General features: G+C 35.1%; 1 protein-coding gene across 1 annotated transcript in view; it reads right to left on the reverse strand.

Moving 5' to 3' along the window:
- The window catches only part of RIMS1 (regulating synaptic membrane exocytosis 1), a 233975-nt gene that overhangs the window by 100170 nt on the left and 114180 nt on the right, over window positions 1–19625 (reverse strand). Inside the window, exons 19-20 of the mRNA XM_009333153.1 lie at window positions 17080–17163; window positions 3409–3521 (exon numbers count right to left, since the gene is read on the reverse strand). Of these exons, the coding sequence (XP_009331428.1) occupies window positions 3409–3521; window positions 17080–17163 (197 nt within the window). The remainder of the gene's footprint in view (window positions 1–3408; window positions 3522–17079; window positions 17164–19625) is intronic.

Here is a 19625-nt window from a genome sequence, read left to right on the forward strand (position 1 = left end):
GGAAATACTGCTGATAGGGTCGCAAAGGAAAGAAATACAGCCATGTCTTCCTTCAATATCACTGGGATTAAAATAAAAATTACATTGCCTAAAAATTACAGAAGCCTACAAACTTATATGTAACCACTTTAAAAAGTCTGCATGTACTGGAGTTGCTAAAAATACTATTTAGTTAGAACGGTTCCAAGTGAAAATAACTACCTCCCTCCCCACTCCAAAACTAGGCAAAGCTGCTATCCCCTTTAGAACGTAATCACCAAGAAGCCTTTTTTTTTTTTGCTAGCATGCATAATTATGCTGTTTTGAGGTTTTAGTCCTTAAATTGGACTTTTTCCTCTACATTTAAGATTTTTTTCTCTGTTCCTGATCAGTAGTACCAACCCCATTTCTGTAATGGAATAGGGACCACTCTTTTGGACTTCTCTATAAGAATTACTTCTATGAGATTTTTTTTTTTATTAATAAAGTGTGTCTACTAATAAGGACCTTTTAAAACTGCCTTATTTTCTCACAAGTTGACTTTTTATGATTCTCAACCTGCTGACCAGAGCAGTAACTAAGACAACATCATCTAGTAAAGACAAGGAAACGACCATTTTTTTAGTCTGAACTTGACAATGACAAAATGGAATGCTCAAGATGCAATGTCAGTCCTAGAAGAAGCCTTATTAGCATGGATATGATCATTTACAATTGAGAGCTAAAGGTTGAAGATTGAGAGTAAAAACCTCATCTAAGATTAAGTGTTAAAATATCACTCTGTTTCTCGAGATGAAAACCACTACCAGTCTCGTGCTCCTTCATTAACTCTCATGTGTTCCATAATGAGAGCTTTGAAGAGTAATAAAATTACTTTATTGGATTCTTCTATGCCTCCTGAATATGCAAACAGCAAATAAAAAATCCACTCTTGATATACAGACATTCAACCTTTTTACAGCAATTACTGTGATTTGTAAAACAGACATAGATTCATAGATGTATGTATTTAGGTGTGTATTCAACCCTCCTGACACAACAGAATTTGTATAGAGTGTAAAGAAGTACTTTACTATAAAAATGATACCTTATGGTATATCATACAGAGTTTCCTTGAAACACAGGATGTCAATACTGACCACCAAGAAGTAGCTTTATTTATAAATGAAGAAAATGCAAAGACTTTTGAAATGCTCCCTATAACATTTATATATTGCACTAGACTTTGACATCTTCTATATCCATGGTGACTGTGAATTTAAATCATTAAGGACACAATTCAGTTCCAAGTACAGTTAATGGAAATCTTTTACAGACCTCAATATGCTTTGGATTCAATCTTACATTAGGGTCAGATCACTTCTAGTCACTCCATTTGACCCTGATACGCATTTGAAAAGGATTAAAGAGGTGAAACTGATATTAAAATTTGATACTGTAAATCAGAGCAAATGCTATGGTCTTATAGCCTCACTGAATTTAATTTCTTACAGTAGTATAAAGTTTATATATACTATCATATTTATTTCAGAAGATACTGACAAAACCATTTAAAAATATTTCATAAAATCTATTCAATTTAGTACTTCTCTGCAAATATATTCTCAGCTTGAACAAAGTGTTAAACATGGGTAAAATCAGAAAACCTCCCCTCCAAAAGGACAAGCCAGTCACTTAGACAAAACCAAAGTACTATGTAGAGAAGGAAATCTCTTTAGCCTTCATTTCCATGTACTGTAATACAGCCATATTGACATAGGCAGTATGATATATAACAACAAAGTAAATGACATGTCACATCCTACTTGTACATTTTATACATAAGACGCAAGCATATCAACCGCAAGTGTAAATAAGAGTTCAGTGAAACAGCTTTACTTTACAAATGTTCACGGTATTGACAACTTTCTAAACCTAGAGTAGCTTTAGCTTTCTGCTCAACTTTCATTTTTTCTTTCCTCTTCTGTATACATCCCATTTCTACTCATTTTCATGTTAAGTTCTACATTCATTTCCAATGTCTTTAACAAAACATAAACTAGTATTTTATTCTCAACGCACCAGTTATCAAGAACAGCAGAAAGATGATAGATGAATATCCAAAGGGAAGCCAACTTAAAATTAAATTAAAAGCTGATTCATCGTTATGTATTGCACCAAGTTCTGAAATTGCAGAAGAAACATGAAAGAAATTTGAAATTCATTACTTATTACATTTCCCTAAAAAGCTCCCAACTTACTAATATGCAGAAATAGAAGCTGTAAATGTAGTTTGTAACTAGTTTATAATCCAGACAGTCCTAGATTCACTACAAAGCAAAATGAGAGGACTCGACTGTAAAGTTCAAAATTAATAAAACTCGCTTGTATTAGTATATTAACCATTCTGAATAAACACATGTATAAAACAAGAATACATTTTTATATGTGTTAATTGAAGGTGTAGTATGCCATCACAGCTCAAAGCCATTAAATTAATGTAAGCTGATTGCATGTTAATATAAGCCATCATACAAAAAACCCCTATGGTGACCTATCATGATAAGGTCATGGTCAGCAACATTACCTACTAAAGAAAGCAGTCTGCCAACAGTTCTGTAAAGCACTACAATATTTCATCATTAGAAGCATTTCTTTAATTTCCACACAGAAGAAAACCTTGTGGTACATGGCAATCTCAGTTGTTGCTTGTAGTCAATGAGAAAACAGGCTTTTTAAACACAGAAGAAAACCTGAATGTGCAAATATCCATTGTGCCATTTCATTTTACCATAATAGCTCATACTCTCTGTGCAGTATGTTGCTAGAAAAGGAAACAGCAATATTCATACTTATTTGATATTAGTATGTAAAAAACATCTTCCACAACCACTAGGTCTACATTGTCTTTTTCAGAAAAGAGCAGCACTCTTTGCCTGATCAGTTTATTCTTAAGAAAGAGCTGATGACCTGTGCTTTTACATTTCTCATGGTGACTATTTTCATTCTTTAATCACTAAACTATGAACTCCAGAGGAAAACCAGATTTGTGATATTTATTATTAATCTATGTTAACAATGCACAACAATTAATATAAACCACAAAATAAGAAATGAGTAAGACTGTCAGAATGTTGTCAAAATCTTTGCCCCTGATTTCTTTAGCTGAATACAAAGTAGATATTTGTTGAAAACTACCACGACTCTAATAGAAATTTTAAAGCAGACAAACATAAAAGGATACTAGAAAATTAAGGCAATTAAACCATGTGTAATAATCCACCGGTCAAACTCTACTGGATTTCCAAGACTACAAATATGCTTTCATTCTCTTCTATTGCTTTATTGGTAGAATTGTAGGATTGAACACGTAGGTATGAAAGTAGACTTTAAGTAAAAAAAGGTAAGAAATCAAAGAGTTTGAGCTATCATAAGCTCATTATTTGATACCTTGCTCTATACTGCCACTTCTTACTGGAACTTGCGGTAGCTGTCTTCCCCTGCGACTGCTGAAGGATGTGTCTGCAGGAGGAGACTGTGTAGGACTTCCTTGTTGATGTATTCTGCAAATGAAATGAAGATAAAAGTAAAATAACCCAAATTAAGAGAATTTTTATATTCTGAACGTTAAACACATATTAAGTTGCATATACTGAAGATGGGTTTGAAGAAGTTTGCATTTGGTGCATGCCATATGCACATACTCAGGTCTGGATACCTAGTAAATTTACAAGGCCTTATGTTTAATTTCTCTAACTACCTTCAACTAAGGAGAAATGTTTTCCTTTGTTTTGTTGTTTGTTTTGTTTTTTTTAATGAAGTACTACTCAAAAACCACTGAAGAGAAAGCAGTTTTCTAAGAACTATTTATGATTATGACTCACAATTTATGTATGTTCTCCTGCACTGGTACAAGGGCAATAGAAAATGCCATCTCTGTATTTTATTAACTTTTGTATTCCCTTTGTGCTGATGCAATAATTGCACAAGGCCACAGAGAACTGGACAGCAAGTATCTATTCCTGTGGGATAACGTGTTGTTTTTCCATCAACTCAAAGAAGGAAAAAGACCTTTAACCTTGTTATTGAGGGGGTGCGTGTGTGTGCACGCGCAAAGAATGTACAAGATTTTTAATATTCTTACCTAAGTAAATATCCTAAACCCCTTTGGCGGAATTCTAGCTAGCACTATTTCAGAGCACCTTGGCTACTTGATTTCTTATACATAGATACAGCATCTGAGCGTAACACATCAAACACCTTTGGAACGCTGGTAAGTTTGCATTTAAAATAAGTAGGGCCACCTCTAATAACTAGGGAAGAAATTTAAGAAAGTAAAACAAAGATGAGAAGAAGCAGACCACTGACAGGGAGAGCTTACTATTAAGTGCCCTTGCCAGTTACAGTAACATCACACTCACTATAGTGGATAAGCACTGTTTATCAACTACACTAAGTTTGCACGTAGATAATTTGCAATTTTAAGTAACGCATCTGAGCAAGTTCAAAATACTGTTGGCTTCCACACTACATAGATCAACTGACTTTCTCTTAGCCTATAAGATCAGAGTTAGCTGCGTGAACAGCACGTGATTTCCTGCACAGTGTTTAAGAAAAATACTTTGATAGTTTTCATATGGATACAGAACAAAACACAACAATGGAAGGACAAAACACAGCCGATTTTTCACTCTTACATTGCATAACTATTTAAGTTCAACAGCAAGAAGTTCCATCTGGATGGTGAAGATAGGTGGCATAAAGGATATGGGAGAAGTGTAAATACCATGAAGAAAGGATAATCTACAGTGCCAGAATGAGTGAACGCGCCATGTATGCTCAGGAAAGTACAACACCACACTGACACCTGGGAGGCAGAACATGAAAGCTGTGCTGTACACATAATAGCAACCTTGTCAGAAGTGGAGAAGGTGGCGCCGACCCTCCGGGCGCTAGGTGATGTACAGAGCATAAGGGTCTGATACTAGAGTGCTCACTCGACCTTGAGCGAGTGTGATGTTTTCCCCTAATGACTGGCTGTTCAGTTGTTCGTGGGGTTGGAAGTCCCCTTCTAGAAAGACATGGTAGCAGACCCCTAAAACATCAGGGCCAAAAAGAAACTGTTCAGTTGTTAGCTCCAGGCACACCTTCCCATGCCCCCCTCCACCAAAGAACATTGCAAATCCTGGCTGCAGGACCAGGGTTGACATTTCAGATCAAAGTTATTAATTCTGAACGCAAATCCATTTTCAAAATGATGAACTGCAGAACACTCGCCACTGCAGATACACATGACCCTAACTGTGGAACTGTTGAACTGCACTGCTTATAGCGGACAGTTGGCCAAAAACTCTAGCTGCATCTTAAACACAGCAAACACAAGCTAACAACACGTATGACATAGGTACTAGCACAGAGGAGGCTATGAACACCTAGTTTTACCACAAAGCATTTCTGTTTCTAAAACATACCTTTTATCTTTATTAACAATATTAACTGGATTTCAATTAGTGTCCTAAAAAAGGACAATATGTAAGCACGTATATGTAATTCTCTTGGTTTCCTTAGGAGTTTCAAATAAGGACTTTTATTTAAGTATCTTTCTGCTGTAAGCCCTAAAACAGAAATACAGTTCTGAAGGAACTCAAATGAAAATATAATTAAAATATGCAGTAAAATGATTAATCGTGTTAGTATAATAAAGCATAGTTATTAGTAGTTTAATAATTGTATACACTGCAAGTATAAGATAACCTGAAACATTTCCATTTTGGAGAGTGACGAAGTATTCTAACTGTGCCTTTTTACTCTTCCTTGGTTTCCCAACAGTGCAGCATTTTGTAAATGATACTACTGTATCGGCTGTTCAGAAATTTCAATTTCCTGTGACATCGTTTCATTGTGGGGTTTTTGGTTTGGTTGGTTGTTTTTTAATTTCTGCAGACTTACAAAGTCTCCCTTCACACACTCAGCACAACTCTCCCACAAGATACAGCCGAAGTAACCAGGGGACTGTCTAGTTCATATGACTATCATACACTGAAAAGTCATCTTAAAAAAAAAAGTATATATGAGGTAACATGCAGATGCCTACCAAGGATAACAATCAGGTTTGGTTTCAAAGCCATATCATCAGTAACAGTTTATGTGGAAGTCCAGCCACAATGCAATAAAACCAGGATTCTGTTGCCCTTGCTATACTTTCTCTCTTAAACCCTAACGCTTCTTTAGCTTAACTCCAGGCTTGCCCTGGTGATAACTGTAACATTCTTTCAGAGACTGATTCCCCCGATTCTAAGAGATGCTTACGATAATGAAGATGAGCTGAGTTCTGAAAATGCCTGTTTCTCCATGCTGACAGTAAAAGTAATCCATGACAACTATTGCATGCAATCAGCTTTTAAGTATCTGGTTTATCAGATGTTTAAACATCATAACATCCATAAGGTAAATATGGATCCCACTCTGTGCCAGAAAGTGCTTGCTTGCTTTTACTATGAATGAATGCTGCAATCTAACAAAGCCATCGCGTTCTCAGTTCTGATTTTTCTCATTTTAGAGGCTAAATATCCTGGAATTTATCTGAGAGCCCAGTGAAGCACTAGGAGACTCTGTCCTGCCATTATAGAACAGACACTTTACCTGAAACTCAGAAACTTACCTCCTGCTCTTTCAGTAATACCCTTTTTACACACCTGTCCCCTTCCACTAGAGAAAGATAGAGGATCTGCCTAACTAAAATGAAGACAAATTAGGCTTAAGATTTGCATTAGACGGGGTATTACTTTGAGACGAATATGCTACTTGGGAGTGCAAATTAAGAATAGAGCTAAGAGGGAACTGCAGAAAAACTAGAACGGAGTTAAGGACTTGCTGGCCTAGAAGAAAGATCAGTTGCTGAAAGGAAGTAGTCTGCAAATGGCTGATCGGGAGAATAAGACAAAAAGGAACGAGCATGGGAGACGAAAGCTAGTGTATGACTGAGGAAACAGACAGAAGTGAGATAAGTATGGAGAAGAGAGGAATTTGGGAGAGAAATGATACCTGGTAAGCAATGAGACTGCCACAAACACATATGTGTGTATCTCATCTGCTGATTCCTCACAGAGGAAGGTAACACTGCAAGCAGCAAACCTATTAATTCAACTGGCGATGGTTTACAGGGAAATCCTGCAGATTCTAGCTCGGCCTGCACACAAGAAAACTCAAATTCCTTTCTCTTCAGACTGATGCCTCAGTGGCACATACTAAATAAAACATGGAACTATAAAGAGAAACTAAGAATAAGAGAGCATCACCAATCCAGCACACCTCTGGCACAGGGTCCTATGTAAAATGTAGCAGGTACAGTTAAAGACTGTATGTATCGTAACGTATATGACAGGTAACCTCAAATCTGGCATTTCTGGGGTGAGCAGTTAGGGCTGAAAGAAAGCATTTTAGGGTTGGGATGAACCAATTTTTACCAGTTTTGCTCATTCATACAAGCACAGAAAATGTTTGATTTTCATGTAATCAGTTTTAGTCCTTCAGAAGAGTTTACCGAATCCCATCTTGAAGGCTTATCTCACCAAATTATTAAGAGAACTGTTAGGTTCTGTAAACTATCCTGAAAAGGTTTGCTTTTTCCCTTTTATGTACATTTCCTAAGCTATCACATAGAGAACTTAATCTTATATAGCACGTTGAAAGGCTTTATAGCGAAGCTAATAGCATGCTGATATCTTATTCCAGTAATCTGCTTAGGTAATAATAGACAAGATCTGCAAATTGCAAAATAAAGACCGAATCTAAGACAGAAATGGATACTTGAGCAAGAAATAGTCTTGAGTTATAGTTGCCATTTGACAAGAAAGTTAATTGCCTGTCCTATTATCAAAACTTTCTGGCACTAGTGCAACATTATATCTGTGATGAAATACTAAACTACAGCACTCAGATTTACGCAGACATTTGTGTCTCACATCTAATAGCAGTGAATCATTTTATGGAAACAGAAACCTACACCATGTGCCATGGAGACGTAAAAAGAAGCAGCACAAATCATGTTTCGCTATGCTCTTGTTGCACTGGGTTCATCACTCTTAAGATCATTAGAAATCAGAGCTGGCTTTTCCCTTCTGGATAGTAAAAATGTAGGTATGTGGACTCATACTTTTGGTAACTTTAATTAACATCAGGGGAAAAAAAACAACCAGATTTTTTTTTTCACATTTCTTTAAAAAAAAAAGAAAAAAAAAATCAAACCAACACCTCCCCCAACCACTAGCACTAGGTAGTGACTACAATCATTACCATAACAATGCCAAATTTATCTCAGCACAGCAATGACTGAAGTATCAACTTCCAACCCATTAAATCCCATATAAATTCTGTATATAGACACTAGCAATATTTCACAGTGACCTCCAGACTCACACTTTCTCATATACATGAATAAATCCTCAATCGTATGTTATTAAAAAAAAAAAAAGCTTTGAATTATCCAGAAAAAAAAAATCTTAAAATTTCAGAACTGGGCAGGTCATTTCAAGCAGAGAAACACATTTCCAAAGCCTCAAAAAGGCCCCTTCTTCATAAATATAACTACATGCTTATCCTTAGAGATGGAGCCCATGTGCTACTGATGTATTCAGCATAACACCTCATAATCACAGTCCCTGCAAATCAGTTCCTATATCACCTACAATATCTGAAATTCTAAGTATTTCAAGACTATGATTTACACCTTCCATATATTGAGATTAGTGTAAAACACTAATTAGTGTAAACAGGATTTATTGAGGTATATGCTTTTGACCTGTGCAGTGATCTTAACATCTGTAGAAGAAAGATGCCCCCAGTTCACACACTGAAATATCAGGTTTGAAATGTAAACGCATATACAGATACACTGATTTGTCCAATTGCAAGTGTTGTGGGATTTCCTTTTGTACTCTGCCAGTGTCTCTCACTCTCTTTGTTCTGCCCTTTTGCCATCAGAATCTCTTATATTTTCTTTTCCTTCCTTATCCTTTCTGTTGCCATACTTTCTAGTTATGTTTATGTCCCTATTTTTTCCCCTCCCATTTACTTCATATGTCTTTCCCACCTTATCTTCCTTCCCAGTTTCGTGCCAAGCTTTCTAACCATATAGTTTGAACAGTTATCAAGAACTGTAAGCCCCTTGGACCTCAGTCCCAGTGGCTCCTCTTACTCTTCAGAAGTTAGAAAAAAACAGGGAAAAAACGGCTTTAGTGATCTCAATGGCAAAACTGTCCCTGGTTTAAATACAGCAAGGATTTCAGCCACCGTTTAGGTAATTTCTTTGGTCTAAACTGAAAAAGCAAATGGGCTGTTGTGACAACAGAATCGTCAAAACCAAGAAAAATGTAACCATTGCTTTTGGATCAGGAACGATAATCTGGGACTTGAAGCAGTAAAATAAAATAGAAGTTCTGAAGTTTTGCTACATAATGTGCATTTTCATTAAAATAAAAATGTGTCTGTGTTGTTCATGGAAGTTTTTCAATGTAAACAGATGTACATTGCTCCTCTGCTAATCAAGATAACATAAATCTGTTTCTGACATGGCAGGATATCTCCTCTCCTCACTGCTCTTATTTCAGCTAATACACAGGGTTTAAAACTTAATTAGATGTACTTATGATTTAGTATATATCTTTTTATTTCCCACTTTTTCTTAAGAATTTGAATACATAACTCTATACTACTGTAGCATCAAAGCTAAAAGTTACAATGATAATACAAGTACAAAAAATACAATGAATACAAAGGTTAAAGTCCCAGTGTTTATATTAACTTTATGTAATGAGATTATAAAATTTTCTATACATATTTAAATGTGTAACAACATTTTTACATTATAAAGTGAAATTAATTTGATGAGAGACATCTTGAATTATTAATCTGTTAATATATTTTTCTCATCCTCAAACTTATTGTAAAATAGAGATTTTTTGAAAAAAGATCAGTGGTAAAGCACAGAAAAGGTTTAGTCCCATACTAATGAAATATGCTAGGCATTTCCAAATTTCCTCTTACAGAGAACAATATAGTGGCAATGGGTCTCAGATTTCAGCTCATAAAATGTACGGACCGCTAGTCTTTACCATTGAGTTTATCTGCAATGATGGAGAATGCCAGAAAAATTCCGTATGTATGCAACACAGCAAGCAGTGCTAATAATATGGATACAAAGTAAATAATACTGTAAATTACAACAACATAGCTTTTGGTACTGTCACAGATTTTCTACTTTAAAAGCCATATTAGAGGTATATTCCAAACACTGGAATCAGATTGATTATAAGATATGTTTACTCATTGATCAGCAATCCTACCTTTCTGTTTCAGTTGCGGAGCCTTTCCTAGTTTGTTTTTGGCTGCTATATCTTTCCACTTTTCTGGACTGCCTGTGAAATGACATGTCAGAAAAGAAATAAACAAAGAAGAAAAAGAATACAAAAATATGAAGATTATATATTTATTAATGTATTGTAAAGCTAATAACAGAAATGGTTGACAGAAAAAGTTGACATGAAAAAGTGACAACTGTCTTAATGAACAGGCTCGAGGCTTAAGAGACATGGCCCTGATTAGGTTTGATTAAGGCTGATGGTGTGAAAGTTATGAGGTACCAAAACAGGGGAGATAACATTAAACCTGACTGAATGGTGCAGCTAGTTCCCACTTCACAGTCTGTATGTGATTAGAAACAATGCCTCCTCAGAGGCCTTTCAGTCCTCTCTTGACAGCATGAAAAAAAAATGCAGAGTAGACAGCAGGAAACAAATGTTGCAGAAAGGACCAGAAATACTATTCAAACGTAAACTTTAAAAATTACTTTTAAAACTAAATTTTAAAAGCAAAACAAATACTGCATCATATCAATTTAAATAATGCTGTCACTATATTAATAAAAACTTGGTTTCTCAAAAATCTTATTGTATTAAAACTTGTTAAAGTTTTTGAGAAACAGTTTAAAACAATTCTATTTTTTTCTAGTCAGTATAAGTTAGAAGTTTATTTCATTCCTTCGCTCCTTTCCCACATAAATCTTTCACAGAATTCATCTGACATTTGGATAGTGAGGCACTAGTTACCTCTGACAATCTAAGCATTTAGTCTGATAGTAAATAAGAACAATGAACAGTAATATGAGTCAATAAATGTAAGAACGAAGGTAAAGCATGTTTCACTGTTATGATCCAGGGCTATAAATATACTATGAAAATCTCTGCAAGTCTTGTGTGTTCCAAAATTTCCATTACTATCCACACTAATGTCAGCATTTACAAATTAGGATTTATAATTTTAAATCTCTGATAATCATCAATATATATTAGTTTTTCAGAACAAAAAGTACATAGCGATTTTCAGGAGTGGTCAAAAACAGGGAGTGATGATTATTTATTGATAGATCAGAAATGTTGACAAAGCCTAACCTGCATCTTACACCAGTGCAAGAAACGTATAAGAACTTGCAACAATATAATCAATGTCATATATTAAGCTATAAAAGAATTACAAATAGATAAAAATTATATTTAAAAAGATATATTTTCCTTTTAAACCTTTGTGGTTATAAAGAGTAATCCAGTGTCTGAACTGGAAGACACCTAAACAGCTGTAACACCAAATTATACCCAAATAATATAATCACAGTGGATTTTCATGATTTGTACCTACTGCAATATTTGATGAGCATTATATTGTGACAAAGAAAATACTGCAACAAAATACAAAATGTTTTTCTGCATGAGCAGAGCTCATTACCTGATGCTTTCTGGGTTTTAAAAGAATGTATCTTCTTACCAAAAAATAATATCTCAGATTAAAAATTAAAATCCCCTTTGTCCTCAAACTATTTTCTCCAGATTTATTTTTTGTTTATTCTCATTACTTTTACATTTTTCTCTTTACCAGGACAAATACAAGGTGGATACACAGAGAAACACGTATTAAATGCTGCAGCTTTACTTAAAACCTAAGGTTAGCAAAGTATTTAAAGTTATGGTTAGATCCACTGAATGCAGCAACATTATCACTCAAATGATGTCACCCTCTTCATTTTCTGTTTGGTTGGTTATGGGGCTTATTTTCCTCTTACTCCTTATGTCACTTGCTTAGACTGTGACATGACATGCAATGGAGAAAAAGAGCACATCGTGACGACTCTTTGTAGGATGGAAAAGCTGAGAGTAGGACATGCTTTCCTGTGAAAAGTGACAAAGTAATATATAGCACTAGTGAGCTGAATACACTTATTTCTCTGCTCTCTGTGCTGTCCTTGCAAGCAGCACACATTAGAAATACGTTTAAAATCACAATTTCCTTTCTGTTTCCTTCCTCTTGCTAAGATGATGCTGTATACAGTTCCATATAGCTCAACAGCCTACTACAGCGCTCTCAGTCCTGGCTCGGCTTCAGCACACTGTGGGCATTGGCAGGGACATGTTTACATGTAGGCGTTCTTTCATGCCCATATACCATGTGTGAAGAGTGCACTGAGGATAAGAACACTCATGTCATACTCAAATTTACCTCTTAAATGTACTTTATAGGGGATTAAATATTATCTATGAACAATACATGCATATATGTACTTACACATAAAAAGAGAAAAAAACTAAATATGTGAAAGTATTATGCAGAGCATATGAAGAATATACTATAACCAATACCTCATTTACTTGGAACTATGATTTGAGTAAATAAGGATACCTCTGTGCTGCTCCAGGTTTAGCACTTAGGTGGTCTACACTGTCCTGTTTTGGAATGCAAGACTCCAGCGTCCTTGTTCTTCACAAAATTTGGAAACATGGATGTGAATTTGGACAGAATGAGCAGAAACAGAGAGATGGTCACATGCAGTGAAGGTGGAGACATGCAGTCAAATATATAAACCAAAAGCTTTAGGGCACTATCTGCTGAGAAAGGCTATATTTCTCATTTCCCCTTCTGTTGATTTAATCCATACACTTGAAGGAAATGTTAAAATTTTTAGACATAATATCAATATTCTAAGATGCAATAAAGAATGAAACCCACAACAATATTTTTAAAAACCTTTATACTCTACATGCTGAATGGCAGTACTGTGGCTTAATAGTTGCCATTATCCTTCTTGAGAATTAATCTACACTATTGTTCATTAGATTAATATATAAACCTATACAGAACATCTTCCCTTAGGAATTTGAAAAATGCGTATTTTGTCCTTATATTGTGAAATTCTCCTGAAAATGCAAGTTAATTTCATAATTTCATGTATTTTGACAAAAACTTCATATTCTGTTGCCAGCCTCTCTGCTACAGTAATAATTAACAACAATTCAATAGCAAAGTAGAATAACTGACTCAGCTTTTTAAAAAAAATTCAAATAAAGTTCAGAATATTTCTTAATTTCTATATTATGTTCATTTCTGCTGAAGCTTTTTAAGAACCTCGGAATCTGTTCAGAGCTTTCAATTTGGCATAAACATTATTAGCTTGTCAGTTTATTATTAGTTTTTTATGGAATATATGGTAAAAACATTTTTTTTCTTCATAAGGTGCATCAATGTAAGTTTTTTTCAAATATCAAATTTGGCTTTTAATGAGAAAACTCAGCACAATTTGCAGTCCACTAATAACCTAGGGTACATAATAAATTTGCATATATACCTCCATTATGGTGAGGAAATGCTAAAATTTCTCTTTAAGGTCATAAATCTACCATCACACCAAATCACTGATCAATGAGGCCTTGTTATGTATATAGACAAGCACTATATATTATTTTATATACAGACAAGCTATTCGCAGTTCATGTTCCAAAGACTCATGTGCCTCAAAATATTTATCACTGTTGAGTGTAAACAAAATCTACACACAGAAGTATGCTAATATTCCTATCAAAATTAAAAATTACTATTCCTAAGGTGACAAAATAACATTTTTATAAAATTCAGTGTCTAACATTTAGAATGATTTATTACTGGCTTGTACAAGAGACCTCAATGGTTTGCAGTGAGTCTGTTCATTTAGATAGCCTTAAACCCATCAAGAACGTCACGTTCAATACTTCCTGATTTTTCCTGAAGATTTCTGAAAGGCTGGATCTACATGGTATGTGAGCTGGGAGGTCACAACTACTCTGAAGGCTTGGTAGCTCCTCACACTCATTCCTAGCACTTCAATTCGTCTTGCAAAACTGCCTCCCTGATCAATTCACATAGTGTTGCTGGAAAGACAGGAAAGGATCACCCAGGCCAGTCTGCAACTGACAGTGCGTGGCACACCTCAAGTTCTCTTCGTGAAAGTACCAGAAGTGTACTTGCTCTACAGGTGGCCTCAGGATGACTCTTGGACAAGCATTCTTACAGAAGCATGCATGACTGCCAAAAACTACTTCTCTTAACAGAAAGTATATGAAAATTAATTTTTTAAAAGGCTTATTTTATCCAGTCTTGGTTATACGCTGAAATTATATGCAGACTTCTCAAAAAGAACAGTCTGAATAAAATTCCCACCTACCATTAAATGCTCAACTTTCATTCTCCTTGTTTTTATCATCACTTACAATTTCACAATTTTGCAGTTCTCCAGTTACCAGAAAGTCTTTCACTTTAGACAGACTTTCTAATACTCATTTCTAATATAGAAACCAAAAAACCTCCCAGCAATGATGCTATCAATCAAATTCAAACCAAAAACTATTCTTTAAAATGTCTTAAAGAAATACATGATACTAACCAAACACTTGTTAATTCTTAACACTGAAATAACATACAAGCCATGTCTTCATCTTGTCTAGGTACATCAAGGAGTCACTTTTTCTGATATGGCAAGTGAACAAATTCCAGAATAACAACAATCTTGCCAAGACCTTTACTAAAATTTATGTTATGAATCATTATCAATAAACACAATGTTGCAAAAATGGAATTTAAATGATCAAAATTAGAAATAATGCATAAGTCATATGTTTAAGAAATGTATTCAGAAATAGATCTTCTTGATTGCACCTTATATGCAAATTGGGCCAATTTGTAAGATAAATCTGGAATGTACTCAAATGAAGAGTAAGATGACATCGGTCAAAGTCAATTAATCTGTGAATATATGATTTGAAAGCAGTGATAAGCAGTTAGTTAATTACCCCTGCTGATCCATCAGACACTCATTCCCTGACACCGCTGCATCAGTTGTCAAATTGATACAAGCACATCTTAAAAAACCCATAAATTATAGAACTGAGTGGTGTTGGCCAACCGCCAAAGCTATGGGAAATAATCAGAATGAATGCAAACTTAAAGAGTAGAAAACAAAGGTAAAGCACCTGTGATTCCCTCACTGATACTCTCTCTACACACAAGGTGGGCTATTATTTTGTATAGGGCATGCAATGCAAAAAGCCTAGTGTTCTCCTAACTTCTCTTAATCTGGAACTGGGAGGCTGCAGTCATCAGGATTGGGGTTAGCCTAAACTCCTTCTTGGTGCATCACTGACTGCATCACTGGGATTTGGTGACCAGATTACCTGCAAGACTTCCAAGCACAAGAAGGCACTGATTTCACTAAGAAAATTAGACTGCTGTTTCTCCAACTCAAAATCTTTGCCAGAATAGATTCTATATCCTACACATGTGTTACTGTAATACATTTGCTAAGAGGTATTAGATGATTTCAGTCTTTGTCCACAAAACTTTGGCTGACACCAAAAGGCTTACAATTCTGCATTAAGGATGGCAGTATTTAGATGAAAATCTCATTTCACTGATATGTGATATGATTATGATTTAATTCTAATCACTTCAATGACAACAAGATTTTATCAAGTCTGATCCACTGAAGTCAAAGACAGTCTTTCCATCGACTTGAAAAATGGGAAGCAAAATTAGTTAAAAATGCCTAAAAGGTACAAAGTACATTTGTAAACTATTAATAGCTGTCCCATCAAAGGGATGTGTTGGCAAAATTTCTAGAAATGCAGTATCTGTAAGGAGGGACAATTTTGAAATAATGTTTCACAAATTCAATTTTATAATTTATAATGCTGATTTACTCAAATAAAAAAAGAAATGCTATCCAAACAGAATTTCACTCTTCCCACCTTGTATTAGTGGAATACATCCAGTATCAAGCAAACATGACAAATGACAGTACAAATATAAGTACTGTGGACAGACTTCAGCAGAAGATAAGCACTAGCATTACAGTAACGGAGGTTTATCCAGATACCAGTCTTCCAGTCTTAAGTGCAACTTCATAAGAGTTCACACATGTATGGATTATTTACATGAACCATCGTATCCTGTCATTTACTGTAACACAAAAAATTTGAAGGGAAAATTTTGAATTTGCATCTCAATAGAAATTATAATGTCTGCTTAAAAAAAACCCAGATCTGGAAAAAAAATACCAAAAAAATGACTACTGCCAAAGCAATGGAATACCAAAACTTATTTGAGCAGAAAGTTCAAAAAACAAAGGTCCTTCTATTAATCATAGGTGGTATTCAGCATAAAAATTTATTTAAACCACTGGTGTTTTTAACCAAAACCTACCTTGTTAGGAAAACCTGCTCCACGGAGACCATCCTGATTTAGGACAGAATTTATGAACAGTGCCAATTTTTACATACATCAACTAGTACGGGTTACCATGACTTCCAGCATATCAGTTTGTGCGGTTTTTTTTCCCCTTAGGAACAGTTTGTTAAAAAAGGGGAAAAAAACCAATAAAAATAAAAATAAACACCTAGACAAGAACAGGCTCTACAACAAATATTTCTCATATTATAAAGCACCACAGTGAAAACACCACCAACATTTACAGAAGCAGGTAAAAACAGACTAAAGAACATTAACACAGATGATGTTTTGTTGTATTAGACATCTCACTTCATGGCTTGTGACCATTCAGGCAAACAGAAAATTTGAAAAGACATTAATTCCTAGGTGCTTTATAACAGTTCAACAAAATGCAGAGATGATATATAAGCTGCTGTTTTATTTTGGGCTTCTGGAGGTTGTCTCTTGCTACATATATGCATACTTTTAAATTTCAGTATACTCCTCTGAGAGTGCAAGATGCAGTAAGCCACTTTTCAACTGGGAGGAGTTGACTAGTACCTGTCATCCTCCGGAGATGCATGCTGGATATGAATCCTGGGACTAGTAGGTCGTCTCCTCTCTAGGGAGGGGGACCATCTACCCCTGTTTGCCCGTTCAATAAAACAGGAAAAAAATAGGATATTTAGTTTGTGATAAAATTAAATATATGGGATTTGGGACTGGAAAAATACCCCAAAAAGTAATGAAAGTGTGTAATTTAATTATTTTTTCTAGCAGTCTTCTAATTCCCAAGTATACTATTCTTACGGCTGCTTACTGCAGAAACATTACAGCTGAAACAAATTCTGCCTAAAGATACAGAATTTAGACCAATATAAATCTTTTACATAGTGTACCATTAAGTTTTCAAATATTCTCAAATGCTGGACTATCTAAAAGCCTGTCATTTGCATAGAAAGTTGTAATTCCAAACTAGAAGAGCTTTTCAAAGACCATATGACAGTCATTTTCTGTCAGCTACTGGCTGGTATTTTGTTAAGCCCATCTCTCCTAGCTCTTTGCACTGAAAAATGCATTCTCAGTAAAAATGTAGGACTATGAATTACAATAAAAATTCTAAAGGCATAAAGTGACCCCTTCCTGGAACGCAGTGAGAGAGTAAAGGTAAATTAATTAGCTACAACTAAGCTACACGCATTTGTGTACAAGTACTGGGGTAATGTTTTTTCATTTAGAAAAATATATTGAAAATGTGTGCAGCCTCCCCTGTTCATTTCTCTGTATCCCTGCAGTACATGCCAGCAGATTATGTTATATAATTAAATTTAACAAAAAGGACCTGAATTGTGAATAAAAACTGGTGTCTTACATGATTTTTTTTCTTGAAAAAGCTCATTTAATTTAGAATTATATATACTATGCTATAGACTGGTGTTGCTTATTTTGTTGGGATGTTATGTTGTTGTAATAGTACAACTGTATGTATAACAATTTACAAAATCAAAATATACTGATTAATTTACAAACAGCAAAATGTTTACATAAACTCTGTAGACTATCTAATATTTCACTTTCTGAGGCATCCTTCCAGTCCATGTAATAAGGAAAAGGGTTTGATTTATGGAACATGCAAATAACAAAGGTTTCAAGATTAGCGTAACTTGAACAGTTAGGTAGATCTTTCAGAAGTTTCAAGAGGAAATAGGTTGTTAGTAGTTAGTTTCTTTTTCTCTCCAAAGCAAGAGTTAAAGAAAATGTTAATGCATCAGTGCACTCAGTCAAAGCCCTTAATATGCTGATATCCACTATAAATATTAAACAGCATGTGACAGAATTAATTAGGTCATGCAGTATAAACTTTGAGAACATGCTCTCTTTCACTGAATTTTGAATGACCATGAGCCACAGTATAACGCAGACAAACATGCAATAAACTATTCCTTTATGTGGTTGAAAAGAACTGGAAACACAATACGTTGCATACCTGATGCAAACAGTTGTTTTACTGTACATTATTCTAAATGTAAATGGTGATATTCAACATAACTGTTAAAGGCACACAATATAAACACCTATTACTTCAGACTTACTAAAAAAACCTTAGAAAAATCAACACGAAATCAGGACAGGTCTTTATTGGATCAAGCGACAGCTCCAACTTCTCTGTTATCTATTTATGAGCAGGTAACAGGTAACTGTTCAGCTTTGTATCTTGTTTAGGTGGTAGTGACCAGCTGACAGCAGACATCCTGAAGATCCTTGAAATGTTTTGATTCCTACTGCAGAGAAGCACCTCAGAACAAGTGTAACACAGCTGCTGGGCTGCATTTTGCAGATATGCTGACCTTGTTGTACATGAACTAATCCTCAAGCTGTGCTCCTCGGTTTTATTGCTCAGATCTCCACTGACTAACCTCTCAAGACCAAAGCATACAAGCAGTACCAATCTGTAAAACTGCTCTTGTGCTAACTGCTAATACACACAACAATTGCTTGCAACACAAGAAACTTAGAAGGTGAATAAAAGCCACACTAAGTATAATTAGCATGTTTTCCTGACTTGAGGATGGGAGTCACACACAGATTTCTCCATTCTAAGGAAATGGTACCCAACTTACAAAGAAAAAAAAAATCAGAAATTGTGAGTCACAGTGAAGAGGACAATCAAAAAAATCACACTAAAGGAACTAGTGACAGCAAAAAACATTTTCAAAGGCATTAGAGGGTATTTATGACTGTACTATAAACTAACATATGTCTTACAGATCATCACAGAAACTTCAACGAGATAGTAAGTTTGAACAGCTAGGAATAAATAAGAGGGGGAAAAAAAAGAGGGAAAACAAAAAGGCAGGCATGGTGCAACTGTATAGATATATTAGTAGGGGCTGCATCTTTTTAAGCATCCTAGTGTATACTGTGCCAAAGAGAAATATATAGAATCATAGAATTGTTTTGGTTGGAAAAGACCTTTAAGATCATCAAGTACAACCATTAACCTAGCATTGCCAAGTCCACCACTAAACCATGTCCCTAAGCACCACATCTACACGTCTTTCAAATACCTCCAGGGATGGTGACTCAACCACTTCCCTGGGCAGCCT

This window comes from Pygoscelis adeliae, unplaced genomic scaffold, assembly GCF_000699105.1.
Source record: "Pygoscelis adeliae isolate BGI_AS28 unplaced genomic scaffold, ASM69910v1 Scaffold57, whole genome shotgun sequence".
NCBI classification, from domain to species: domain Eukaryota; kingdom Metazoa; phylum Chordata; class Aves; order Sphenisciformes; family Spheniscidae; genus Pygoscelis; species Pygoscelis adeliae.